The 27502-nt window shown below is 43.5% G+C and overlaps 1 protein-coding gene across 10 annotated transcripts in view; it reads left to right on the top strand.

Annotated features, from left to right (window-relative positions):
• Positions 1–23882, top strand: part of LOC131821474 (conserved oligomeric Golgi complex subunit 2-like) — a 43247-nt gene extending 19365 nt beyond the window's left edge. For 3 of the 10 annotated variants that reach the window (XR_009349915.1, XR_009349916.1, XR_009349914.1), the window contains one exon: positions 331–682. Coding sequence is in view for 3 of the 10 variants with exons in the window: in XM_059157605.1 (XP_059013588.1) it covers positions 8931–9089; positions 10719–10846; positions 23666–23819 (441 nt within the window). In the remaining 7 variants the exon portion in view is untranslated. Of the gene's footprint in view, positions 1–330; positions 683–1637; positions 2277–3935; positions 4017–5636; positions 10298–10718; positions 12094–23665 lie in introns of those variants that run through there. The other 7 variants (XM_059157605.1, XM_059157606.1, XR_009349920.1 and 4 more) reach the window with 7 other exon arrangements.
• Positions 23883–27502: the final 3620 nt, after the last annotated feature.

The following is a 27502-nucleotide window of genomic DNA, read 5'->3' as shown; positions in this document are numbered from 1 at the left end:
ACATAAGTATTTCTTGGTTGGTTGAAAGTTTGACAGTGAACATTTGTTACTTTTAAAATTAAGAAGAAAAAGCTGTTTCTATTTTAAGAAGAGCCTCTTTGAAATGTATAATTAAAAGAAATAAAATACCTGTAGAGTTAGGCAACAGGAGAGAATGGTCTTGGTGAGGGGCCCCCTTTCCCATAATCTTAGGAAGTGAGCAGACCCCCTGATGTCCCTGTGTGTGTTCCCCTGCAGTAATACGGCCTCTTATTCTTTCTCTGATCTTATTTTTCTAAGTAAAATGTGGTATCAGTGCAATCATTTTTTTCTTTCTGGTTTGATTTTCAGGAAGATTTTGACGTCGATCACTTTGTGTCTCACTGTAGGAAGCATGTCCAGCTGGAGGAACTAAGAGGAGATCTGGAACTCTACTATAAACTTCTTAAAATAGCCATGGTCGAGCTCATCAACAAGGATTATGCAGATTTTGTCAACCTTTCCACAAACTTGGTAAACCTGAAATTCACAAGTCCTACACACACACACACACACACACACACACACACTTTCTCTCTCCTTCATATTTATTAAAAGGGCAGAGTTTTTAGAAACCTTTCAGTTGATTACCCCACCAACCCCACCAGAAACTTGAAGAAATTACCAATTTCATTAATAAAATAACTAAACTTTTTGGAATACATTTTGTTTGTTTTAGTTTTTATTCATTTAAGGTTGCTCTAGTTTGATTATGTTTCAAATTCATTAGTCAACAGTGAAAAGTAAAGGATGATAATACCCAAGGGGTTGTTTTATTAGTTGCTAAGTGATTACCCTGAAGTCTTCCTTGATTTAGACTAATTTGTAGGAGCAAATGTCCACCACTCTTACAATGTTTAATTTACTCCCGGGTATATGTTAGCCAGAGCTAGGTTGAGGGAACATTGGCCAATATTGATATTTTAAAAGTTTGGTTTTATAACAATATAAGAATGATTTGCAGTGAGCTTATCAATTGTTTGTAAAAGCCGTTTAGAAATGTTGAATTTTGTTACTTGGGAGAAAAGTCTCCTTGTTGAGGCTTCATTTTGTTTTAAATCTGTTTGTCCAGAGAAGCACAGAAAGTTGAAGTTCCGTGGGAATTTCAAGAAGCATTAAAATTAATGATGCACATTTGCTTTTGGGAAATATACCACTAAGATAAATATCCCAATAGGATTAAAAACCTAGAAAATTTTACTTCTGTTTAATATCTATTTTTCTCAAGGCTTATAATCTTTAAGAGAGACGTAGCCCGTCAGACTTTCACATCAGCTGGCTGAGTATCATCAGTTACAGACAGAGAACTGTTCACCTTATGTGAAAATTTTTCACATTCATTTAAAATGTCATCTAAAGGCAAATTGTTCTTAAGGAAACTTTCGTTTCTCATGACTTCCCTTATTTTTATAGTTTCATGTATTTCAACAGATTTTTTTCATATTCTATGAACAACATTAATGGCCAAATAACACTTCTGTTGTTTAGCTAGTTATGTAGCAAAATACGGTTGTGCCAAAAAAAATAATTTAAATCTGGTACTGCTTTGATTGTTAAATAGATACATCACTATTACTCCTTATCGTGATGTGTTTGTGCCAACCTGGTTTTGCCTTTAGGTTGGCATGGACAAAGCCCTCAATCAACTTTCTGTGCCTTTGGGACAGTTACAAGAAGTTCTGGTAAGTCCCAAATTAATGAAAACAGTCTGCTGTGACGCCTGTTGTCCTCGTCGGCTTTTCTCTAAGAATTCTTTTCATCTGTTAGTTTGGTGGTACTGGTGGTTGTATTTTAACAGTTCATGATTATAATATTCACCTTCAGAAGAGTTGTAAATAATTTTGTTTTTGCATATGCTAAAAACCTAAAAAAACATGTTCGATTTGAAGAAGACATATTCTCAGAGTAGACAACCTTAAAATGTCAGGGGAGAGGAAGCATATTTCCAAATTCAACGTATTAATGCCACTTTGGTCATATGTAAGTGGTTTCTAACTTACGAATGACTTGTATTTTAACAGTTTGTAATCTTGTAAATATCCCCCCCCCCCCCCACGTAATCTACATGTGGTTAGGTTCCTGGGCTGATCTACAAAAACTGTGTAATCCCTAATGGAACTGAAGGATAATATAAATAAAATGTAATACTTAATAAATGTTACATTTGCATGTTCTCTCAGAAAAATCTCTGTTGTGGGAATGGGACTCCCCACCTCTAAGCCATTGGGAATAGGAACTCCACCTGGGTGAACAGTGGAGGGGGAGTTGTGGCATCACTTCTAATAGAAAACTGTGCTGCCCTGTCCCCCCCCCCCCCCCCGTCTGTGTCTGGTGCCCTGACTTCCGGCCTATGTCGGTTCTGATGCCCTGTCGTAAACTTGTCATAAACGACACCATCCTTCCTTGTGTGTCTCCTCTAGCTTGAGTGGCCTCGTGCATCCCTCCCCTAAGACAGTGCCTGCATCCTAGAGAGAATATAAGGAGAACATAATTTAAGGGTAGACACAGTACACGGTTAGAACCAAGAAAAATGCAGAGTAACGGAAATATCAGTGCTGAGAAGCCTAGGGGAGGGGCAGGCAGGAAAGAGTTCGTGAAAGAGGTAAAAATCTTGAGTTGTGCCTTGAGGTAGCCAATACTTTCCATGGTTTATGTCTCATTTGAATTTTAAAAAATCTTGTTAAAGGTACTTTTCCTTGGAATGGAAGGGATTTTCGTGGTCCGCTGTTGGATTCCACACCAGCCGCTGTGGGGCTCTCCCACTGCCTCCTTGGTGTGCCTCTTCCTCCCAGGGCCTCATAGTGGTGTTGTTTCCCAAGCCTAGCCTTCCTTTGTTCTCCCACTCTTCTCTCGAACCCCCTCCCCGGAGGCAGATTTGCTCTACTCACACAGGCTCCCGTCCCGCCTCACCCCCTGCCATCACCGTATCCCCTCCCTTTTCCATGGCCTGTCTTTATGGCCACTTTGGTCCTGCTCAGCCACAGGCCTGACCTGCCTTTCTGGTCCCAACTCTGAAGCTGTTCTGTGAGATTCTCAGACCACTGAGGGATACGACTATATCTGTCTTCATTGTATCCCTGTGGGCTGCCACAATACTGACGTCCAGGAGGTGTTTCATAATGTTGATGGAGTGAATTAATTCACCTTCCTGTGGAATTTTTGTGATAATGCCTACTTCATTCTAGTTGTTTCTGTTAACCATTGTTTTAGCCCTAATTCCTAATTATCTCTTTATTCATTAGCTTCTGGACATGTTTCTCCACCTCTGCACTCTGCCTTTTTCTGGTCTTCTGTTCTTCATTCTTGATTCCTGGTATTTCCATACCCACATTTCATCATCATGCATCAGTGCTTTGACATTCTCCCGTTCTCCAAAATATGCAGAATCTAAAGACCTCATCTCAGTGAAGTTGGCCCTCCATTCCTATTTCTGCTTCTCTCCAGAAGGAAGCCTGCAGTGCACATGGCTGTGTGCCTGTCTGACCCTGCCCCTGAGTGTGTCTGCACTTATATCTACTCCCGATCCCCTCCCCACCTCGGCAGCTGTGTACACATGGCTTTCAGAGTCCGATTCAAGCCCCGTCGCATTTCCAGACTCTCCTGTACTTTGCTTCATATTATCTGTTCTCCATTCTAAGCCCCCTCATCCCCATAACTTTCACTGTATATGTGTCATTCTTTTTCTGGCCATGCAACCCTGCCTTCGTATCATTATGCCCCCAGATTATGAGTCCCCTCAACTGTAACTGTGTCTGGTATATCATGTTTGTTTTTTTTTCTTTTTCTTTTTTTTTTGTCAATATCTGCATAGTACTGGTGCACAGGTATTAAGTTCTGTGGAATTGAATGAGATGTAGGAACTTGATAATGTGACAAAACAATGTCTGTAATACGTTTTCTTTATTATTCTTTTAAAGAGTCACAGGTCATCTGTCAGTGAAGGAATTCAGGCAGTAGATGAACGAATGTGTAAACAAGAGGACATAAGGAAGAAAAAGGTACCCTCCAGTAGATTTCTTATGCTGCATGCCAGTTGAAGCCCTCTCCTCTTGTCTCTGCGAACTTGTCAACACTATTCAGCTTTTTTTCAAAGCTCTCACGCATGTGGATTTTATGCATTATGTCACGTTATCTACCTGAAATAATAAGACAGAATTTTAGAGGTACCCACACGATCTCAAGATCACCCACTTTTTCCAGAACAAGAAACAGTGATAACTGTTGTCGGTGCAGCGCTTGACAGTTAACGACTGTATAAATTGTCAGCGGCCCTGTAAAGGAAATAGGCCTATATTAGAGACTAGGGGAGAAGTGGGCTTTCCAAAGCAAACTCAGGATTCTGCCATAGGTTTGTTGTTATTTTCTGATCCTGTATTCTTTATGTTCTGGTGTTCACTTTAATTTTTTCGATTCCCAGTAGTTAGCATGCGGTGTTGGCTTAGTTTCAGGTGTGTGAGACAGGCAACGGCTCTGTACATCTGAGGGCTCACCCCGGGAGTGTGCCCCTTAGTGCTATCTCCAGTTTCAAGTGTCCCTGATGTCATTCATGATCATAACGATGTAGGGGCACAGCGGGCATTGGGAGTCTGGGCTTCTGACTCTTGCCTGCTGCTCTGTACAATGTTTTCTATGTGTATTATTAGCATATTTGTTAAAATCTCAGCGGGGAGAAAGCCTGTTTGAGGGACCTTCTGTTTAATTCGCCTCTGGATCTCCTCACAGCTTTTGTCCAAAGAATGCTTGTCATGTGCTTCCTGACAAAACAGTAAGCTTTATGAGAGCAGGATGTATTTCTTGCCTTATTTTCTCGTGTCCCCCTTCTCCCCCACCCCCGTCGGAATGAATGTCGAGCTCCCAGGGGTGTTCAGTAACTATTTATTGAATGGATGACTTTGTATTTTTTTGTTCTTTAAGGATGAGAGTTTTCATAATGTCCCTCAACCTCTTTGATAATATTTGTAGTGTAAAAGGTATTTAATGATCTGGTGCTTGGGCATATAGGTATATGCACATGTAAACTGAGAGGGTCAGTACGATCAGAAGCCAAAGTTAAAACATGAAGAAAGGGCCATAAGAAAACAAATGGAGGGGCGCCTAGTGGCTCAGTTGGTTAAACGTCCGACTCTTGATTTTGGCTCAGGTCATGATCTCAGGGTCATGAGATTTAGCCCCACATTGAGCTCTGTGCTCAGCAGGATGTCTGCTCTAGATTCTCTCTCTCCCTCTACCCTTCCCCTGCATGCGCACATGCAGTCTCTCTCTCTCTCAAATAAACAAATCTTTTTAAAAAAATAGGAAAGAAAGGCCCATAGAAAGATTCAGGATGGGGAAAAGAAGAAATAAGAGTATAGAATATGAGAAAGCAAAGTCTAGGGTTTTTTTTTTTTCTCTATAAACTTGCAATAGAATATGGAAGTATGCTTATTCTAGAACTAAGATTTGTATTCTTGATAATTCTGTGTTTCATAGAAATATTCAAAATATAGCATGCCCTATATATTTGAAGTTAACTTTTGGTCTTATATTTTCCTGCATTTAGCATGGGAAATAAAGATGATTAAGAGTAAAGATGGTAAAGATGGTGACGTTTTTTGTTTGCTTAATTTTTATTTTTATAGATGTGTGTGTTGAGGCTTATACAAGTTATTTGATCAGTTGAAAAGATTGAAAAAATCTTAAATTCACAAAGTTCTAAAGAAACCTCTGCACTAGAAGCAAGCATGTAAGCATTTTTTTTTAACTAAGTAGCACATAAATTAATACTTCACATCCAGTCTAATTAGGCGGAGACGGCTTAGTTAGAATTCATTTCTGAACAAGAAGAAAATCCAGGTTTGTGGCTAGAATGTAGCTCCAGGGGAGTGGAGAGCATGAAATGGTGAAATCTATAACACGTTCCTATAAACCCTTTGGTTATAGACCACAGTTCCAACACGTCATTATGCTTGCAGTGGAAAAGTATATTTGGAATCACCTTCCCTGAGGACTAGCAAAGTCCTGTTGATCTTTAAGGCATACCTACCATTCATCTTGGTTTTTCTCCATCTCATTTTTTTTCCTAGACATGCCCAGAGTATTACCATTGATGTATTTTGCACCAGCATTATATTATTATGAAACAGTATAGGACACATCCAGTTGAAATTTACAAACAGGAAAGAAAAAGCTTATGAAATAGGAAAAAGATGATGGCTCTCTTTGTTATACTGTGATTGTCTTGTTCCCCTCCTGGTGTGAATTTTCAATCATCCAGAGTAGATGAGTGACTCAGAAAATGAGTAGTGAGGTCCTGTCAGCACCGAGAGACGCACAGTGGTGCAGTGGGAGTAGCCGGGGCTGGTCCTGCACATACCAGCTGGGCTGCCTGCGTCAAGTTCGCCTGGTGCCCTGCGTGCTCTGTTGTGTGAGGCTAACAGTCCCTCCCCCTGCAGGCGGAGTTAGGTTTCTAAATTTTAGGAATTAAGGTTTTAGATTTGGAAGGAACTTGAGAGACCATATGCTCCACATGTCTCATGATGGAGATTAAGAACGGACACATCCCAAAGGAAGCGATTCTCTGGTCCTAGGTCTCTGCCCCCTTTCATATCAAGGCATTCAACTAAGTGGTCAGCCTCCACTGTGCTTGTGTCTCTAGCCCATTGCACTCGTGCTTCTGCCCCCGTTCGTCCACACTTAGCAGACAGTCTGTACGCGGCCCTTCTGCAGCCCATGTGTCTCCAGTGGCTCTGCTTCGCTGCGGTCCTTGGCAGCGCCTGCAGCCCCTCCAGCCATGTCCACGTTCGGCCCCTGGGGAGCTGGCCCTCCAGTGTTCTTCCCGTCTTTGCTGTTGCTGCTGTGCTCCTCGGATAGAAACACCTCAGTGAGCTCTGTGTCTACAATCCTGTCCCTTTGCAACACTGTCCTTGATAAACAGACATTGTGCACTTTATTTCTCAGAATTACCTTGGAGGACTTTTATCTCCAGAAGAGCACCTCTGAGCTCTAGAGTCAGGAAAGCCAGAGCAGCGTCAGTGCACGGTAAATCCATCATACTCTGCAGGCCCAGAAATGCTGAGATAAGGATAAATAGGAAATGCGCATGGGATCAGTCAGTAGAGGTAGGGATTAGGCTTTGGCATTGGTCGCCGAGCGCTTGCCTTCCCTGCACACCAGTTCTGATGCTCTGGGACGGGGCACACCGTGACAGGTCTCCAGACATTTTGGGTTTCCTTACAGTGTGTTTCCTCACTACCTGACTGCCCATCCTCAGATGTGGGATGCCTCATAGAGCCCAGCAGGGGCTTTGGGGCCTTTGGTGGTTTTTTTTTTTTCTTTCACTGTTCAGCTTCCTTTTGAATGGGGTTGACGCTTTCTAATGTGGGGGGCAAGAGGGAAGTGTATCCAGTCCACTTGATGGCAGATGCACTGTGAGTGATTTCTCACCAGCTCCCGGAGCACTGCGCTTGCTCTTTCTGCCGTTGGGTAAATGTAAACTTGGAGTCCGCTGCTCTGAGCGATTTCCCAGGTTGCTGCTAGGCGGTCAGTTTTAGCTGATTGAGGAGACAGCAGTAGTTGGTACTGGGGAGGTACTTGGGAGGGAGAATGAGGCAGGCGGAGAAGAAGAGGGGGATTCGGGTATGAACGGTAGGACAGGGCAAGAGAGAGGAGGGGGTTAGAGAATGGGAGAAGAAGGGCACGAATGGGAGAGCCCGAGGAACATGGTGGAAACATGCAGTTGTACCCACACTGACCTAAAATAGCTCCATCCCATTGCCTGGGCCCTGAGGCCCAGGCCAGGCTGCGTCGGTGGCTTCTATGACCTCCCCGCTCCACACCCCTGGCACCTGGGGCCTGCTGCACAGACAGTTTGTCCTGAAAATTGATGGCGTGCAGGTGCAGGTGCCTGAGCGCTGTAAGGCATGGGGGGCAGTGGGGGTGGCAGGTTTTAACTTTGGGAATTACACTTCTCTAATTGTTTCTACTAGCCCTCTCTGGACTAGACAGATTTTGGAGAGAATTGCCACAGAATTTAACCAATTACAGTTTCATGCTGTTCAGAGCAAAGGCATGCCTCTTCTGGACAAAGTAAGACCAATAAGTGTTAATTTCGATTTTCAATTTGCTGTTTGCGAATTTCCTGGATGATTTTGGTTTGACCTAGCATTGCCCCCTGATAATTGCTACTCTACAGGATTTTGAAGCTAGCTTTGAATTTTTTTTTTCAGTGTCTCCTGCTTGGGACCCTGCTTCCATTATGTCACACTAGATAGATTTTGTGTAAAGACACAAGCGTAGTCTCCAAACTATGCAAGTAAAATTAACTCTGAATTTCATGTAACTTGACACATCATATGATGTAGTCAGAGTTCATTTATCCAAAGCCCTTGACTGGGTTTAAATGCACGTTTGTCAGATTTACTCCGTAGCTTAAGAGGCAAATAACTTTTTGTCGTTCAGTAATTGTCTAAACTTCACTTTGATGAAGCCGACTTACTTTCAAAGAAATCACAGGGAGGGGATGCCTCAGTGGCTCAGTCAGTTAAGCCATTGCCTCTGGCTTAGGTCATGATCCCATGGTCCTGGGATTGAGTCCCACCTTGGCTTCCTTGCTTGGCAGGAAGCCTGCTTCTCTTTCTGCCTGTGCCTCCTTGTGTGCTTGTGCTCTCTCTCGACAAATAAATAAATAAAAACCTTTAAATAAAAAGAAAGAAAGAAAGAAAGCAATCATGGGGAGAAGAGATTGATTGTTATTCTCTAGGAAATGTTGGGATTTTAATCTTGCATATATTCTGGTAGAATTAGAGGCTCGCTTTATATATATAACACATATGTATATAAATTATACACATATATTTGAGCTTTTAGAAACTGTTGTGCCTGGACCTTCTTTCCTGGTCTCTCTGTTCTTGCAGCATATAGCCCACATTACAGCCATGCTGCAGCAGTCCCTGGGAGGCCTGCTGCTAGAAGGGCTTCAGACTTCCAATGTGGACATCATATGGCACTGCCTCCGGACTTATGCTACAATTGACAAGACACGGGATGCAGAGGCGTTAGTCGGTCAAGTACTGGTGAAACCGTACATGGATGAGGTTTGTGCCCCATGCACCTCATTCCGCAAACACAGAGCATCTAATCTGGCTTCGTTTCTTGACTGGGTGCGAGAGAGCTCAGGGCTCTTCCTTGAAGATGCTCCTAGTTCCTGCTCTTCTGGTTGTAAGAAAAGGTTGGTCCCGCTTGGTGCCCATCAGCATGCCAGGAATCAGGCATGCGCTCTGGTCTCTTCCAGTGATGCCATAGCTAAGGGATCATCTTAATTTAGTAGGGGTGAGGGACTTGCCTAGGAAGAAGGTACGGATCAGAACATTTTCAGGTCAATTTCCATTTCCCTAAGTTATACGTCAATGAAGTTGCCGAAAAGCATGACCCCACCAAGGTGCCCGTGCCCACTGGAGGAGCTGTAAGACAGCTCTGTGCTCCGGGAAAGTCCGTGAGGGGAGGCGTCTTTGCAGAATTGATGTGGCCTAAGTCTTGAAGACCATGGTGGAGTTTGCCAGGCTAGGAAGGTGGGAGGGAGGGAATATTCAAAGATAAAGGGCTTTTAAGGGCGAGTTAGCAGGGTAGTACCTTAAGTCTGGAACTTGGTTACCCAGTGTTCTTGACCTATGAGGATACAGTTAAATACAGGGAGTCAGTGTATCCTGCCTCTGAGCGGCCGGAGTATGGGCTGCACCGTGTGAGGCTGCCAGCAATCAGCAGCTTCCCATTTAGAGAGCGTCAGTTTCATCTAGTTCAGGCTGACAGAAGTCATGAAGCCAGTCTCAGCGTTTGAGGGCTTTCTTCCAGTCACCTGCCAGTGCGAGTGTTCTTTCTGTCTGGTAAGTATAAAGCTACCCACCATGACTTCAGGATGAAAGGCTTCCAGTTTTAAAACGGGACAGTATCCCAGTGATAGAAGTGAAATTGAAGGATTAATTTCAGTAATCTTCACAGCTTCATTAGGACTACTAAAATTAAATCATCTGTCAGTTCTTTGTATGTATCCTATTATAGTTCATAGCTCTCTTTGTGGGGGTGAAAAATATCACATTATTCTTTGTCACTAAATGAAAATATTTTAGTTATTTAATTTATGCCCTTTTCATTGAACTGAATCTAATATGCTAAATTAGGGAAGTACTTTACGTTTCCGTGTCGTTAAATGAACTGTGGCCACGTTTGTATTTTAAGTTTGTATGCTTGTCATTCACCTCCTGCAACTCAGCCTCACCAAAAAAAATAAAATACTAAAGCAAAATAAGATGTGTTTTCTTCCATCACTTTCCATCTCAGCCCTTTCCCTGTTCTGAAGACGGTGAAGATGGTACAGAGCTGTTGTCTGCAGATACAGTATTTCACTTTTAAGCTCAGAAGGGAAGCAGATGAGTGTGTGTGATGTTTTAGCTTCAGGCCAATCTCTGTCCCTCAGCCTCTGTGTCCCCCAGGGTTGGAGCAGTATTCCCAAATCCCAGGACCTAGATTTTCGTGCCGTTGTTACTTACCTCCTGTTTAGAAAGCATACTGAGTGGGGAGGAGGAAGGACGAAGTGCATTTTTAAGGTTTACTCGATTCTTTTCTCTGTAGTGTATAGTTCATACTTCTCTTGTAGGTGCTTTAAAAACAAACAAAAACACAAACAAATAAATAAATAAATAAAAATAAAACGCTCTTCCTTCTGCTAGGTGATTGTAGAGCAGATCGTTGAGTCTCATCCGGACGGCCTGAAGATCATGTATGCTAATAAGCTCCTGAAGTTCGTTCCTCACCACTGCCGCCTTCTTCGAGAGGTCACAGGAGGAGCCATCTCAAGGTGACATAAACTGCTGTGTATGCACCTGAGCTCAGTTTAGTGACCACCTGTCACCTCCTCATGTGCCGCTGATCCCTGGCTGTCCTGTCTGACCCGGGAACGTGTGCTCTTCCCTATTTGTTACCAGTGCTGTGAGGCAGGTGTTGCTTGCCTGGGTTTACAGGGAAAGGGAATGAAGAGTGGGGACAAATCTCAACGGTGACATTTGTGTAACTCCAGAGCCTCTGCTTTTCTCTTGTCTATACTTTCTCCTTAACCAGGTTCAAAATCAAAATTGGTTTCCTTCCATTATTGTGATGTCATCATCGGTCTAGAAATACCAATTCATTTTAATTCAACACGTTTTATACTGATGGCAATTAAAGTCATGTTCAGTTTTCCCTCCCTCTCTTATTTCATTTCCATGGCTTTTCAGTTCTGTTTCAGGAATATCCCATTACCTTCCACCATCTCTGTCATCCCAGTCCAGACCTTTGTCGCCTTTTGTTCGAGGGTAGCGGGCTCTCCCCACCTGGTCTCCCAGCTCCACCTGTCCCTCTTCATTGCAGCCCTCCGCTGTCCCACCTTCCCAGAGCTCTGCAGCCTTCCTGAGTCGCTCGTGGCTTCTCATCTCCCACAGAGGAGCATCCAGTCTTCCTGGCGCAACCTGTGACCCATGGTGCTTGAGTCCTAGTGGTTCTCCGCTGTAGAACTTTCTACTGTGGAACTTTCCCCCATACCACTATGGTTCCTGGCCAGACAGGAGCGCTTGACCTTCCCTAACACACCTGGTACAGAAGATCCCTGACTTCACCTTGGTTCAGTTTATGTTTTTTTGACTTTTTATAATAGTGCAGAAGTGATATGCATTTAGTTTGGATCTTTTCCCAGGCTGGCGATCTACAGTAGGGTCCTCTTTTGTAATGCTGGGCAGGGGCAGCGAGCACAGCCCCCAGGCAAACCACGTGATCACGAGGGTCAGCAACCAACACACTTGAACCGTCCTGTTCTGGCTTTCAGTGCAGTGTTCAGTAAGTTACATGAGATACCAGACACTTTATTGTGAAATAGGCTTTGTGTTAGAGGATTTTGCCCAACTGTGCAATACTGTAAGTGTTCTCAACACATTTAAGGTTGGCGGGGCTAAGCTCTGATGTTCAGTCGCTTAGGTGTTTTCCATGCATTTTCAACTAAAGAGATTTCCAGCTGAACAATGGGTTTATTAGAAGCCGAGGCCGTCATAAGCCGAGGAACATCTGTCTGTACTGTGCGCCTCTGTCTCATATCCCTTTGTCTTTCTGTTGATCTGTCACTCCACATGAATCTCCCGTCAAATACAACTTCTTTTTTTTTTTTAGGTTATTTATTTATTTACTTATTAGAGAAAGCATAAGCAGAGGGGGAGGCAAAGAGTGAAGCAGGCTCCCCACTGAGCAGGGAGCCCGATGTGGGACTCAATCCCAGGACCCTGAGATCACGACCTGAGCCACCCAAGCGCCCCCAGGCTATGATTATTTCAAGAAAAAGTCCTATTTGTGAATTCTTCATCTAGTGAAGATGAATAAAAATCAGAAAGTCAACTCTGCCACCTTTAAAAACCCAGGAACAGAAAAAAATTCCACAAGCAGGTATAAATCACTTTCAATCCAGTCCTGAAAACTAATACAGAGTAGGAAGAAAGCATTACAGAAAAATTTTGTTTTCATTAATCAAGCTGGAAAATAACGGGCCTTACACGAATGCCCTTTAGGAAGACAGTTCTTATAGTTTTATGTTGATGGAAACTAACATTACATTCAAAATGCATGTTAAAACCATGACTGTAGACTAACTACCACTTTCAGTCGTCAGAAGATGAAAAATGGTCAAGAGTCACCCAAACTGAATCCTGGTTCCTCCTGGAAAATGTGTTCCTAAATATTTTCCCCCTGAACTACTGTGCTCTTTCTGTATCTTACACAGCAGACACTGCGATGCACAAACACATCCAGAAGGCCTTTGAGGGCTGACAGCCTGCTGGCACAATGAGGAATTCACCCGGATTTCTGCCTTTCTGCCGGGCCCAGAAAGTTCTGGGTAACCCAGGTGACGTGTCATGAGAATACAAGTGTGCCTCACACCGTACGTATCATCTCCTCAGGATAGACAACAAAATCCAAGTTCATATATGAAAATCCGAGATACGTACAGAAATCAAGAGTGATTCTGTCATCTTGAAAGAAAAACACACTGTTGCGCGGCCACATGCCTCGTTTCTCCTCGAGTGACTGCAGGAAGTAGCGATTGCAGTCAGAAATCTCCGAAAGAAAACTTAGAGTAAGGGCAACACCTGAAGTTTACTCCTGAAAATACTTGGAGTACGACTGTGACCAATAAACCAGGGCTTAGTTCATGAGACTATGTCAATGAGCTTATACCATCCCATGTCCTGGTCAAACCCTCATGTCTGGGAGACGGAGTGACGTCTTCATCTTCCAGAGCTACTATTAGGGAAAAAGGTGGAGACAATACTGACAGGAGTCCCTACTTCAGCAGGAGAGCCAAAAACACCTTGCCCCTCCATAATCCCAAATGAAAATAAACATCTCGGGGCGCCTGGGTGGGTTAAGCTTCTGCCTTTGGCTCAGGTCATCTCAGGCTCTTGGGATCGAGCCCCACGTCGGACTCTTTGCTCAGCGGGGAGCCCACTTCCCTCAATCTCTCTGCCTGCCTCTCTGCCTACTTGTGATCTCTGTCTGTCAAATAAATAAAATAAATAAAATCTTTAAAAAAGAAAAAAAAGAAAAGAAAAGAAACATCTCATTTTACTAGTGTGCAGCATGACTCTGCAGGAGAAATTATTATTATATTATTATTAGATGATATATTATTATTATTACTATTATTATTCTTGTACTATATTGTTAACCTTTTGAATTCAGACACCTAAAATTTTTAATAAAATATGAAGGCCTTTTTTCTTTTAAGACTTTATTTATTTGAAAGACAGAGATCACAAGTAGGCAGAGAGAGGGGGAAGCAGGCTCCCCACTGAACAGAGAACCCGATGCGGGGCTTGATCCCAGGACCCTGGGATCATGACCTGGGCTGAAGGCAAGAGGCTTTAGCCCACTGAGCCACCCAGGCGCCCCATGAAGGCTTTTTTTAAAGAACAAAAACTTTAGACTATATCTTTATCCTAGAAGTTCCCACTACAACTGACTTCTGTCTTGGCCAACATTTAGCCATTCAGATAAAGTCTGTATTTAGTGCTTCGTGTGTATGCATGTGTAAAATAAGAGGGCAGTCATAAATATTTAAGATTGTGTATAATAACCGTGAAATAAGGATTCTTGTTACACAAGGTCTCGTTCTGGGGAAAACAGCTGGAGAACAGTATGCAGTTTTCAAATGACAGAGGGGAAATACACATTCGGTTATGAGAAAGGGAAGGAGAACAAGACCAAATATTAATAAAAGGGAAAAAATCTTTTTCTGCCATCTTTCCGTGCTGCAGTAACAGTGTGAACAATTCTTACAACTCAAATAGAAACACAACGCAGTTAAGAAATAAGCAAAGAGGGTTGCCTGGGTGGCTCAGCGGGTTAAGCTCCTGCCTTGGGCTCATGTCATGAACTCGGAGTCCTGAGATCGAGCCCCGCATCGGGCTCTCTGCTCAGCAGGGAGCCTGCTTCTTCCTCTCTCTCTGCCTGACTCTCAGCCTGCTTGTGATCTCTCTCAATAAATCTCTCTCAAATAAATAAATAAAATCTTTAAAAAAAATGAGCAAAGAACTTGAATACACATTTCTCCAATATTCAAATGTATACATTAATATATAAATGTATATATAAATATATTTTACATTATTATATATTTATATAAACATTTATGTAAGTATATTTACATTCTTAAATATTTAAATATAAATAAAATATGAAATATATAATATATATTTAAAGATACATATAAGATATATATAAAATATATGGGACAATAAGCACGTGAAAATATGCTCAACATCACTAATCATTCGGGAAATGCAAATCAAAACCATGGTGAGATACCACCTCCCACCCACGTGGATGGCTACTATCAAAAAAACCAAAAGCAGGTGTTGGAAGGATGTGAAGAGCTGGAACCTGTAAATTGCTGGTGGGGTTGGAAAATGGCGCAGCCACATTAGAAACGGTTTAGTAGCTCCTCAAAATGCTGAACACAGAGTTGCCATATGACACACCAATATCTCTCCTGTGTATAGAGCCAAGAAAAAAACTATGCCCACACAAAAACTTGTGCATGAAGGTTTAGGGTTTATTCATAATAGCAAAAAGGTGAGAACAACCCAGATGTTCATCAACTGATGAACAGATAAATAAAATGTGATCCATCCAGCCAGCGGAATATTATTCAGCCTTGAAAAGGAATAGAATTTTGATATGTGCAACGACACAGAGGAGCCTTGAAAACATTCTGCTGATTGAGAGAAATCAGTCACAGAAGACCACATATTGCATAATTTGATTTATATGGAATTTCCAGAATAGGTAAATCTACAGAGACCGAAAGTAGATTAGCGGTTGCCTAAGACTGGTGGTGATGGCTAAAGTTTTCTTTTGAGGATAATGAAAATGTGTAGGTAGTTCAGTATAGTATAGTTAACTATAGTGAAAACCATTAAATTGTCCACATTAGATGGTGAGTGGTATGGCCTGTGAATTATATCTCAATTAAGCTGTCATCGAAAATTGCAAAGAACTTCTATATTTATCAAGTAGAAAAAGAATGAACTTGATTAAAAACATCAAAAATGGGGAAAATAAAAACAAACAAAATAAGATGGGAGGAATAAAATCATGACTGTTTATCATTAATTTAAATGTGTACAGACTGACTTTTTCTATTAAAGCGCCTATCAGGGGGTTACAGATCCATGTTGTTCAAGAAACATACTTAAAATGCAAAAGGGATTGAGAATGTATCAGGTGAGGAGATACCATGCAAAAGAGAAAGCCGGAATGGCAAAATTCATCGCAGACAAGTTGGGTCTAAAGTTATAGGTACTAAGATGAAGAGGGACATTTTTAAAGGCAGAGTTTGGAAAGAAGATGTAAAAGGTATAAGCAGGTATACATCTAACAACATAATACCTAAAGACTCTAAGAATGCAATAACAAGGTAAAATTTTAGCTTTTCTAATGGGAGTATCTACTAGAAGGAGGGAAAAACAAGGACACACAGAAAATAGACATCCTGGGGCACCTGGGTGACTCAGTGGGTTAAAGCCTCTGCCTTCGGCTCAGGTCATGATCCCAGGGTCCTAGGATCGAGCCCCACATCGGGCTCTCTACTCCGCGGGGAGCCTGCTTCCTCTTCTCTCTCACTCTCTGCCTGCCTCTCTGCCTACTTGTGATCTCTGTCTGTCAAATAAATAAATAGAATCTTAAAAAAAAAAAAAAAGAAAATAGACATCCTTATTTCCCTCGGAAAACATTTCTTTTTTACACCTAAGAAAAGCCATATTTGTAAAGATTAATTGCATACTAGGCAACAAAGGAAACCTTTACAAGCCTTCCAAATTAAAGATTTAAAGAACAGTTCTTTGATCACAATCCAGTAGAATCAGAATTAGATAACCTGGTAACAAAAAATTGAAACTACATACACGTTAAGAAATACAGTCTTCAGTCAAAGAAGAAATCATAAGACGACTGAAGAAAATCTTGAAAGCAATGAAAAGGAGACTATTTCATACCAAAACTTACAGAAGACACCAGAAGTTATACTCTAAGGAGACTTCAGTGTCAAATGTCTTCAATTTCAAACATTTTTTGAATAAAAGAATCTACTCATTTAAACCCATCAGAAGGGGCGCCTGGGTGGGTCAGTGGTTTGGGCTGCTGCCTTCGGCTCGGGTCATGATCTCAGGGTCCTGGGATCGAGCCCCGCATCGGGCTCTCTGCTCCGCAGGAAGCCTGCTTGCCCCCCACCTCTCTCTCTCTGCCTGCCTCTCTGCCTACTTGTGATCTCTGTCTGTCAAATAAATAAATAAAATCTTAAAAAAAAAAAAAAGATTTAAACCCATCAGAAAAGGGCAGCTTAATCAAAAGAAAGGAAGTAATTATAATAAAGATAAATTTTTAAACTAATAAAAAATATGAGGGGCAAATAAACTCAAAGTTGTTTCAATGAAAGACTAATGAAATAATAATAAAAAAAAAACTTCACATGTCCTATTAAGGATAAGAGAGGGGGAAGATGGTATGTGGGAGGAGGTGGGGAGGGAGGGAAGGGGGATGGGGAAAGGGGGGTTTCAGGGAGGAGGGGGCAGAGAGAGGGAGAGAGAGAGTTGCAAAACAGATAAGGATTGGGAACAGAGATATAAAAGCAAATGCATAATATAAAAGAATCACTAAACTGCAAGGCACTTTATACTAATCAATTTGATAATCTAGAAGAAACGATGATTTCCTAGGAAAACAAAATCATCCAAATGATTCAAGAATGGAAAATTCAGAAGATGAGTTCCAAGATAAGACAGGTTTGCAGCTGGATAACTGTCATTCTACTGTTAAATGGCAACAGGCAATTAAACAATAATAAGTCAATTCACTTGATGAAGCTGAGCACAATTTTAATACCCAAACCTGAGAGGGAGGAACGGGAAGCTATTAACACATCTGGCTTAGGACAGATTAGTTAACAGAAACTGAACTAATGTTAGCAAATAACAGAAGTCCGGCATCTATCAAAAGACTATAATCTGAGACCAACTTGGATTCATTCCAGGAAAATAAAGGGAGCTCAAGACCAGAAAATCAATAAGATTTACCTCATCACTAAATTAACTGTGAAAAAACTCTTAAGACCATAGCAATAAATGCATTTGATAAAAAATAAAGGAACCTGATAAAAGGTGAGCAGCCATTCTTTATAAAAAATGAAGATAAAAACAAGGACGTTATGCAGGAGGGATTATTAACCGGGAAGCACTAGATCAAGAGGTAGATAAAATGAGCCCATATTTGTTAAACAGTGACAGAGCCCCATGCGTGCATGGATAGAGGCGAATGAGCTCATGGATGAGCACCAGCCTGTCAACAGGTATTATAGGGACAAAGGCAGCGGTGAGGAGAGGAGAGTCTTAACAACAGGGAAGAAGTTAGTAAAAGGAGGATTGCAGTTAAAAATTGTGCATGATACAAACACATGCAAATAAGACCAGATATTTCCCCGTGTATAGTTTTTAAAACCCTGCACACATTACTGGAACTACCAACTCTTGCTTTCAGCTCCGCAGCCCTCGCGTGCTTTCCCAGTACCAGGATGCAGGGGTAGATCCTCCGTTGGTGACATCCTATGTCATTGTACTCCTAAAGGGACAGGTGAAACAGCGCAGGGGCTGCAGGTCGGAACTCAGGCATCGCTGTGCCCACCCCAGCTCCCTGCTTGCCCAGCCCCCACTCTGAAGCAGCGGGCACTTGGAGCTGTTAAGAAGCAGGGATCTGAGCAGTTCTCTGGTTTCCCGTGGAGCCATCTGCATCCATCATGTTTCCCACAGCTCTCCCCGAGTGTTGGTGCTGGCTCCCCCCGAGTGTTCCCTTAGCTCCTAGCACACCCTTCTTATGAGAGCACCTAGTACTCCCCGTCACAGTGCTCTGTCTGTCACATGCGTCCATTGATCCACTTTGTGCTGGTTGAGGGCTGGAGCCCCCTCCTGTTAACTTCTCAAGTCCGTTTCTAATGCAGCAGCACCTGGCACTTAAGCACCCTGTCAGTACCTGCCAAATGAATGAAATGTACTCTAAACATAGTATGAAGTCTGCGTTTTGAAACTCCTTTTTGGAGCTGTTTGCTATCATTTTCTAAGCAATTTAAAAAATGTCCAGCCTTGCTGCCAATAACCTGAAGGGGTAAAGGAATGCCGGCGTGCCCCGTGGGACATGTCACTCTGGATGGTCCTTTGGCAGCAGGGACTTTGATAGCGCTCTTTCAAACCCAGCAGGATGGTGGAAGGGGTACATGGCTGAGTGCCTCCCTGGTCTGACCCTGTGTGACGACACCCGGTGCCTGCAGCTGCCCTCTGGAAAGTGTTGCTTTAGCGCCAGAGCCGGAGGGCACCAGGCGTGTGTCTGTCTCCAAAGTCCTGGGCACCACATCACAATGCCTTCCTGAGAAGCAGAATCAAGGACATTTGCTGATCTTCATTCCTTCCCACCAAAGGTATCTCATACACCATCTTTGGAAGGTGGAGCCAGGGGGCGCCTGGGTGGCTCAGTCGGTTAAGTGTCTGCCTTCAGCTCAGGTCATGATCCCAGGGTCCTGGGATCGAGTCCCACACATTTGCCTCCCTGCTCAGCAGGGAGCCTGCTTCTCCTTCTCCCTCTGCCATTCCACCCACTTGTGCTTTCTGGATCTCTGTGTGTCAAATAAATGAATAAAATCTTTTTTAAAAGTTTGGGCCATACTCTTTCGCCATTCTACTTTTCCCTGGGGTAATTTGCCACCTCCCTGAATTTACTTGCATCTTTCCCAAAATCTACTTCCAGCCTTCTTGATCATAATGAGTCTATAAATTTTCAATAGACAGTGTGAACTTACACTTGCTAATATTTGCATAACATGCACCTCTTTTGATCTCAAAGAAAAGCTTTGCACCGCAATGGTCTCTAATCTTCAATTAGGTTTTGTTCCGGGATCCCACTGGAATTCTACGCGCCTGTCCCCTAAGATGCCATAAATTGTAGTCCAGTTTCCCAGCCAGCCAAGGAAAGCACATGGGAAATCTTGCTGAAGTATGAGTAAGAGCCAACGAAAGGGAACATATTTATCTGCCTCGAATGCTGGGACCTGAGGAAAGCAAGTTTCATTACAGACAAATCAGGAAGGAGGTGCAGATTGCTTTTTATGTCACTCTGGAGTGGAGGTCTGCCATTGATCATTAAGGCCATTCCCTGCAATGCACTCACCAAAGTGATACTCACTTCGGAGTGGACAAAACTTAGGAAATGGCCAAGGGGAGCTCTGCTTACACTTTACACTCTCAGCATTTACTTGTATTAATTTCTTTATAGGGCAGTATAGAGACATGAGGCCACATTGAAAAAGCAAAGCTTGTCATCCTATGGCCTTGGGTCAAGAATAGAGATAGTGCTGCTCATGTCAGTTTCAACCTCCAGTGGCCAAGGGTTTGATCTGATGCTCTTTCGAGTTTTCACCATAGCCTTTCTCAAGCTCAATGGCCAATAATCCCACAGGAGGAGATTTTAGGGCCCTCTCAAACTTCTGTTTTGCTATCTCTCCCCAGCCTGCTTCCTCTGCAAAAGTCACCACTTTGCCTGTGCATCTACCACCTCTTAGAGCCTTTGGAATCAGCCAGGAATTGCAGTGCTGATTCCTTCCATGACCACATATTGTTTACAGGAAAACTCTTCTTCGTTATGCCTTGCCAGTCAGAGTGACGTTTTCATCTGCAATCTGGACCAGGTTCGGGAATGTTCTACACATAAATGTGAGCAAATGTCTTCTGTATTGAGAGACATGTACATTCTGTAAATGGACTCTATTGAAAAACCAATACATAGGGTACACTTATGTCCTGACCCAGCTGGAAGGAGGCACTTCATTTCCATCTTTCAGAAAATTGGTGTAACACATTGATTTTCATAACAAAGAAAGCAGTTTTGTGTTCTCTACCAAAAGACGGTCATCGTAAGCAATAAATTGCCTCTTTGGAGTGAACAAATTAATAAGATATTTTCTAAATTTCAAAATAACAAAGACAGAACGATGTCTGTAATGCTAAGTGCATCCCCTTAGTTGCAGGACATTGTGTCATGGACCACCTGAGCAATGACACATGGCGGCCGGTAGTCCGATTTGTACATCAATTCACCTGGCAACCTGTTAAAAGAAAGTCTTGCACATGACAAGCTTTCAATAAGACACTGACAAGATGGCCAGGAAGCCCCCTTAGCTGGCTTTTTCAGGTGTCCAGACATCTAGTCAACCTACCTCACCAACTCATCACCATGCTTACTGCAGTAAACCCAATCTCTTCCTTCCCCCCTGGAGATGGGAGAAGAGCCACTCACACGTTTGTATGGAATTCTCATTCCCCCTCGCTCTGTCCCCACATGGCGCTGTCCGTGTAATAAATAAACAAATCTTTATGTCACCCGGAAGTTCCTGGGTCAAATTACACAACTCGGACAATTTTGGGTCACTACAACCTTTTGTTTTTCTCTCCATCTTAAGCCTTCTGGGTGACCAACAGCTATCTACAACTCATGTTGCTGCCATATGCTGTTGTTCTGCTTCATCTTTCCAGTAAAGTTCAGTATTTTTCCCTAAAGTTTGGTTTATCAGTATCTCCAGCGTCTATCTCCAGCTCGGGTCACGATCCCAGGTCCTGGGATCAAGTCCCACTCTGGACTTCCTGCTCTGCAGGAAGCCTGCTCTGCCTCTGCCTCCCATCTCTTATGAATAAATAAAGAAAATCTTTAAAAATTAAAAAAAAATTTCTATCTTCCCACTTTTAAAGACTAATTCTAGGAATTATTGCTATAAATCCAAGTGTCCTATCTCTTTCTTAAAAAGTCTTCTCCAGGGAACCTGGGTGTCTCAGTTGATTAAATGTCTGACTCAAGTCATGATCTCAGGGTCATGGGATTGAGCCCTAGTGAGGCCTCTGCGCTCAATGGGGAGTCTGCTTCTCTCCTTTTCCCTTTGCCCCACCCCCCTACTCACATTTGCACACACGTGTTGTCTCTCTCTCTCTCTCTCTCAATAAATAAATAAACAAATCTTTAAAAAGTCTTCTCCAAAGGGAGTTTGAGAAATAGTCCAGTAAGGGACTGGAAGAAAATATTATAAGTTTTATTCATATTTCATGTCATTCATTTAACTGTTTAGCTTTTGCATGTCATTTATTATGTGCATAATACTTTAGTAGAGTAATAGAGTCTATAATTTATCAAAAATTTGCTTAAATTGGTGGTATGTCTGCAAATATTTTTGTATGTATGTATTTATGTATTTATTTATTTTTGTGAAAGAGAGGTGCACAGTAATAAAAGGAGATCACTGCTTCAGGGACCCAGATATTTCCCCAAGTCCTGTTTCCTTCCATTCCCTCTGGGCTTCATTAGACCCCCTTAACACCAATCTTGTCCCTAAAACACGCCCTCTGCAGCACCAAGTTCGAATGCTTAACTCGGGCCATCACTGCAGGCTGTATTGGGATGACCTTAGGGAAAAGGGTGGTGGGTCTCACGGGTTTGCTGTGTCACCCCCATGAACAGTCCTTTGTTCTGAACAGCTAGTGCAGCCCACGTTTGCAATCACAGGCTCTGGCACCAGAGTGGGCGTAGATCCCAGCTGGCCCCTCAGTAGCAATATGGCTTTGGGAAAGTTGTGTCATTTCTGGCCTAGACTTAAGGCTCATCCATAACGTGGAGGAGAAGACAGTGTGACCCTCAGTGGGCTGTTGAAAGGATCACGAGATGGTTCGACTCAGGTGCTCTGAGGTACAGTAGGCCCATAGTAGAACAAAAAGTTGTTTTATTGATCTTATAGTTACTATTACTCATACTAACAAAACTGATCATTTGAGATGATTTTCAAGCGAATTGTCTTCGCCTGGATTTCTAAGATTAACCTGCTTCAAAATGAATTCTGCTCTACTGTGGAAAACGAGCTAACCAGCAGGTTTCTTCTGCGTCTTTTCTGAACTTTTTAGGATCCTCTCTAGAGAAAGGTTCTAAAGGAAGGCAAAGTGCAGAAATACTCTTGCTTCAAAGGATGTGTAGGAAATGATTAATTTTGCCAAAAAACAGTGCCTTGAACATAAAAGATGTTTGACGAAGCTCACTGTAGACAGTGTATCCCTCCAGGATTCATAAGTTGAAAACTCAATGTCCAAAGGGACATAACTAGGAGATGGGGTCCTTGGGAGATGTTTAGGTCATGAGGGTGGAGTCCTCATGGGCGAGATTAGTGTCTCCATAAGAGAGACCCCACAGAGATCCCTCGCCTCCTCCACCTTAGAGGTTATAGGGAGAAGATGGTCATCTGTGACCCAGGAAGTGGGCACTTGAACAGACATGGAATCTTCCAGGGTCTTGATCGTAGACTTCCCAGTTTCCAGAACTGAGAGAAATAAGTATATCTTTAAAGCACCTAGTTTATGGTGCTCTTGCTACATTAGCCCAAACTAAGATAAAGCTTGTCTCTTATACTGAAAAATAACACAAATGTTAACAACAATTAAAAAAAGGAACATTGTGGCCAATGACATGTAATGAACATCATCTCTCCTCTACAGAGCCAAGAGCTTAATTAATTTCGGGCAACTCAGTAGAGTATGATTAAACCAAAGAGCAGCAAGATGTCTAAATGCTCAAGTCCTCTGCCTCCTACTTTTCTGCCAAAATAAAAGAAAAGCCCTAGGCTGGTTTTGGTTGCCACCAAGCACAAAACAGCCAAATTCCAAATTAGAAAGCTCTGGGGTTTAATTGTGGATGTATGGAATTACATAGAAGCTCTCTTTGATCATTCCAAAGGATGTTTCCCTCAAAGGTTACAAATACATCTCAGCCTACCAACCATCTCAGGCCTACCACAAAAATTATATATATACACTTTTAGCATTTTAAAATGTGTCTAAATTTCAGTTTCGGATCCAGTTTTGACTATTGTTATGGGCTTAGTTGGATGCCCCCAGATTCCTACGTTGACGTCCTAACACCCAGCATCTCAGAATGTGGCAGTATTCAGAGACCGGATTTTTAAAGAGGTGATACAGGGAAAACGAGCTCACTGGGGGTGGGCACCAAGCCAACAGGACTGGTGTGCTTACAGGAAGAGGAGATTAGGACACAGACAATACAGACTGAAGGACAATCGTTTGAAGACAGAGTGGAGAACACAGCTATCTGCAAGCCAAGGAGAGACATTTGAAGAATCGAACCCTACTGCCACCTTGATCTTGGACTTCCAGCACCTAGAACCATGAGAAAATAAATTGTATGTTGCCTAAGCCACCCGCCTGTTGATATTTTGTTTACGACAGCCCATGACTCAGAAATTTGAGGACCCCCCCACCGCCAGACTTTATCCTGAAGTTCTGTTTCAGCTTCAGGGGCTTGTGTAATACTACTGTATCAAGGAGGGAGGCTCCTGCCATTCCCCGCACTGGGTCATTGAGACACTGCACAGCTGTCCCCAAGGCTGGCTACATAATTTACAAGCCCCATGCAAAATGAAGATATAGGGACCTTTGGGCAAAAACAGGGAGGAAGTGTTTGTTAAAGGTACTAAAATAGAAAGCTCATTTCCTCCATGGTCTGTCTTCTGAAGGGGCATGGCTGCTGTTTTCTATTTGCATTTAATGTCATTCCAAGCAAATAAAATTTTTAAAATGTGATTATGTGTCGGGAGCCAGTACAGGAGGCCTACTATAAGAGCTATAAGGGACTGAATATGATTGGCTGTTCATTTAGGTCCACTCACGCGGGAGGTGCATGAGCACTGCGGTGATTGGCTAGGCGGGCTAAGCTTCCGGTGTATATATGCTTGAATGTACTTGTAGAGGGGCGGGCCCGCTGGGAGCCAGGCCTCGCCGCGCTGCGCCGGCGGAGGGGGCCGCAGCCCGGACCATGGTGGCGGGCGCCGAGGGGCGGCATGCGGCCGCCGGAGGCGGCGGTGGCGGCACCCGAGCTGGGCGGCAGGAGCTGCGTGCTGTGCTGCGCCAGAGGGGGAAGAAGATAAAAAGAAGCCATTAAAGAAGTTTGCCTCCACGCGTGTCTCCGAGTCATTCTTGCGGGCCGAGAGCGACAATTATGGGCATGATTTTTGCCATTCATCTTCGCAGGATGCAATGTCAGTGTTAAATAATTCACGCAGGGATTCCACAGCTGGGGCACACCCACGTGCCCTCTTCTTATCAGAACCGTGGAAATCCTGCACAAGACCAGCTCTGCCATCTTTACCTCACCTGGGGACTCACACCTGTTCCACCGACCCTGCCGCCCTCGGCTTCCTGATGAGTAAGGAACTTGACAGGATCAGGAGCCAGGGGCTGCCTTTCTTTCCCTTCCCTCCTAAGTCACCACTTCCAAGGCTTGGCTAACACAGGGAGGTGACATGAGTGAGAAAGGACAAGACAGGGTTCTGGGCTGCTCACAAGAGGCCACTGCCACCTGCCGGTGCTCAGAGCAAGCTCTGGTCTGTAGGGAAGGCGAGCTCCGGTTGACTCAGTCATAGACATCACGTGGTCAGCGAGTCTCGTTGACCACCACACACGAGCTGTCCATTTCCATGCTGTGCTCACCGGGCAGGGCGAGCAGTACATGCAAATGAGGAGGCAAGGAATGGTGGATACCCACAGTGGGCTGTCCCCTCCGCTATGTACGTGCTCCACTGTCCCACCTGTTATGCCCCAATAATGGGTCCATGATTAAAAGAGCGAGACTGATACAAAACGAAGGTCAAACAAAGCTTTATTTCGCACCAAGCATCAAGAATCAAACTGACCAGCCAGGGCCGCTTCTCTTACAGAGAAGTCGACCCCTCTCTCCTTTACAGACTAGCTTTTAAGGGCAAAGGCCATGCGGTTGGGCCTGGCCATGCACAGGTGGCCAATGAAATTGTAACACACAGAGAGAGCTGCACAGTGATGCTAGGTGACCAATTGAATTACAACTTACCTTTTAGTAGACATTTGACCTAGCTTATCACCTTGGTTAGGATTGGCGCCCAAAAGACTCACAAAGGGCGGGACACATACTCCTTGGTAGCTAGGGAGACAGTATGCAACCCTCCACTGATCAGATGTCTTTACCTGGCCTGACCCACCCTTGTATTTGGGCTTTGTTACCTGAGGTTGATTTCCTGGACTTGATTTTAAGTAAGTCCCCTGGGAGAAGGGGAGCAGGGACAGCTTAAGGGTTAAACAACAAGGTTATTGTGTAACCTCAATGGAAGCCTCTGGCTAAAATATAAAAATATAAAATAGGTCCTTACACCATCCACTTCGCTCAAAAAACACAAAGTCAAAAATAAAACTGAGTAATTCCTAGACAGTGCGAGAGAAGCACACTGACTTCACCTTAGAACCCTTCTGAGGGCGGTGCTTGGCGGGGGTAGGGGCGTGTGTGGGTGCTGGGGGTGGATAATGGGACCTCTGAGGGTGTGGCCCAAAGGGCAGGGTCCTTTGGGAAGGGGCTTTCTGGGGGAGGGGCCCTTCTGGGAGCAAAGCCCTGGGTGGGGGTGTTCCCTCTGGGGGCAGGGCTGGGAGCAACCCCAGAAACCTGGCCCACAGAGAAGCTGGTCCTGTCTCTCCCTCGGCCCCCTTTCCCCAGGGACCCCTAGGCTTTGGAGACTAAAGTCAAAATTAAAGCCATATGTCTAAATGGTTCATACTGTGGTTGGGTAGTGTTTTTAACATATTAATTGACTGGTTTTTCTCAGTATTTGTCAAACCTTTCCCAACTCAAGGCAGCAGCACAAGGCTGGCCCTTCAGTTGGGTCAAGCTGTTTGGTGATTCTCTGTAAAAACCCACCCTCTTGCGCTGCTCAGGGGGGCAGTGTTGCGTCCTAGGATAAACATAAATATATATCAAATGTGTTTACAAATTATATGTATACATTCAATTTTATGTTTACATATATATGTATAAAATAAAAATAAAAATATTGTTTAAAATGCTGTTTTGCGGGGCGCCTGGGTGGCTCGGTGGGTTAAAGCCTCTGCCTTCGGCTCAGGTCATGATCCCAGGGTCCTGGGATCGAGCCCCGCATCGGGCTCTCTGCTCAGCGGGGAGCCTGCTTCTCCCTCTCTCTCTGCCTGCTTCTCTGCCTACTTGTGATCTCTGTCTGTCAAATTAATAAATAAAATCTTAAAAAAAAATGCTGTTTTGCGGGGAACCTGAGTGGCTCAGTCCTTAAGCGTCTTCCTTACACTCAGGTCATGATCTTAGGGTCTTGGGATTGAGGCCCACATTGGGCTCCCTGCTCAGCAGGAAGCCTGCTTCTCCCTCTCCCACTCCCCCTGCTTGTATTCCTGCTCTGTCTCTCTGTCAAATAAATAATTTTTAAAAAAGAAATACTTTATTTAAAAAAATAAGTAAAATGCTATTTTGCCTTCTATCCTGGTAAGATGGAACACATTCCTAACAAGAGATCTTCCTTGACTCCGTGATAAAAATTTAACATTGTCTTAATGAATCCTCACAACACCCGCCCCCCCAACCCTTCTCAGATGTTACAATTAAGGTTCAATGAAGTCTAAACACTGGGCCTGAGGTAATATACCCAGTATGGGGCCTCTTGCCATAGTCTAGCAGCCCAAATTGGGGGCGAGAGTGTTTGAGTGTCGTTGGCCAAGATGAAAAAGCTGAAAGATGAAAAGAAGGGTAGTCTTGCTTTTTGGCGCAAAAAAAGAGGATTTAGAAAGAAAGAGACCTGTCGCCCAACGGAGGAGGCTCCCTCCCCACTGATCCCGGCTGGGCAGGAGTCAGAGCAGAAGGGAAACTCCCATCACCAAGGAGAATGGGCTTCTCCTTCATACAAAAGCATAGGATCCCTCTCACCTGATATGTTTCTGTCCCATAGTTGTCCCCCTGTTCCTGCCCCATAATAGCATTCTCAGGAAATGGCTGAGAGTGAAAGACCCCTCTCCCCTTGCTAAAGGCTTGC

This window comes from Mustela lutreola, chromosome X, assembly GCF_030435805.1.
Source record: "Mustela lutreola isolate mMusLut2 chromosome X, mMusLut2.pri, whole genome shotgun sequence".
NCBI classification, from domain to species: domain Eukaryota; kingdom Metazoa; phylum Chordata; class Mammalia; order Carnivora; family Mustelidae; genus Mustela; species Mustela lutreola.
This window is presented reverse-complemented; position numbering and strand designations above follow the sequence as displayed.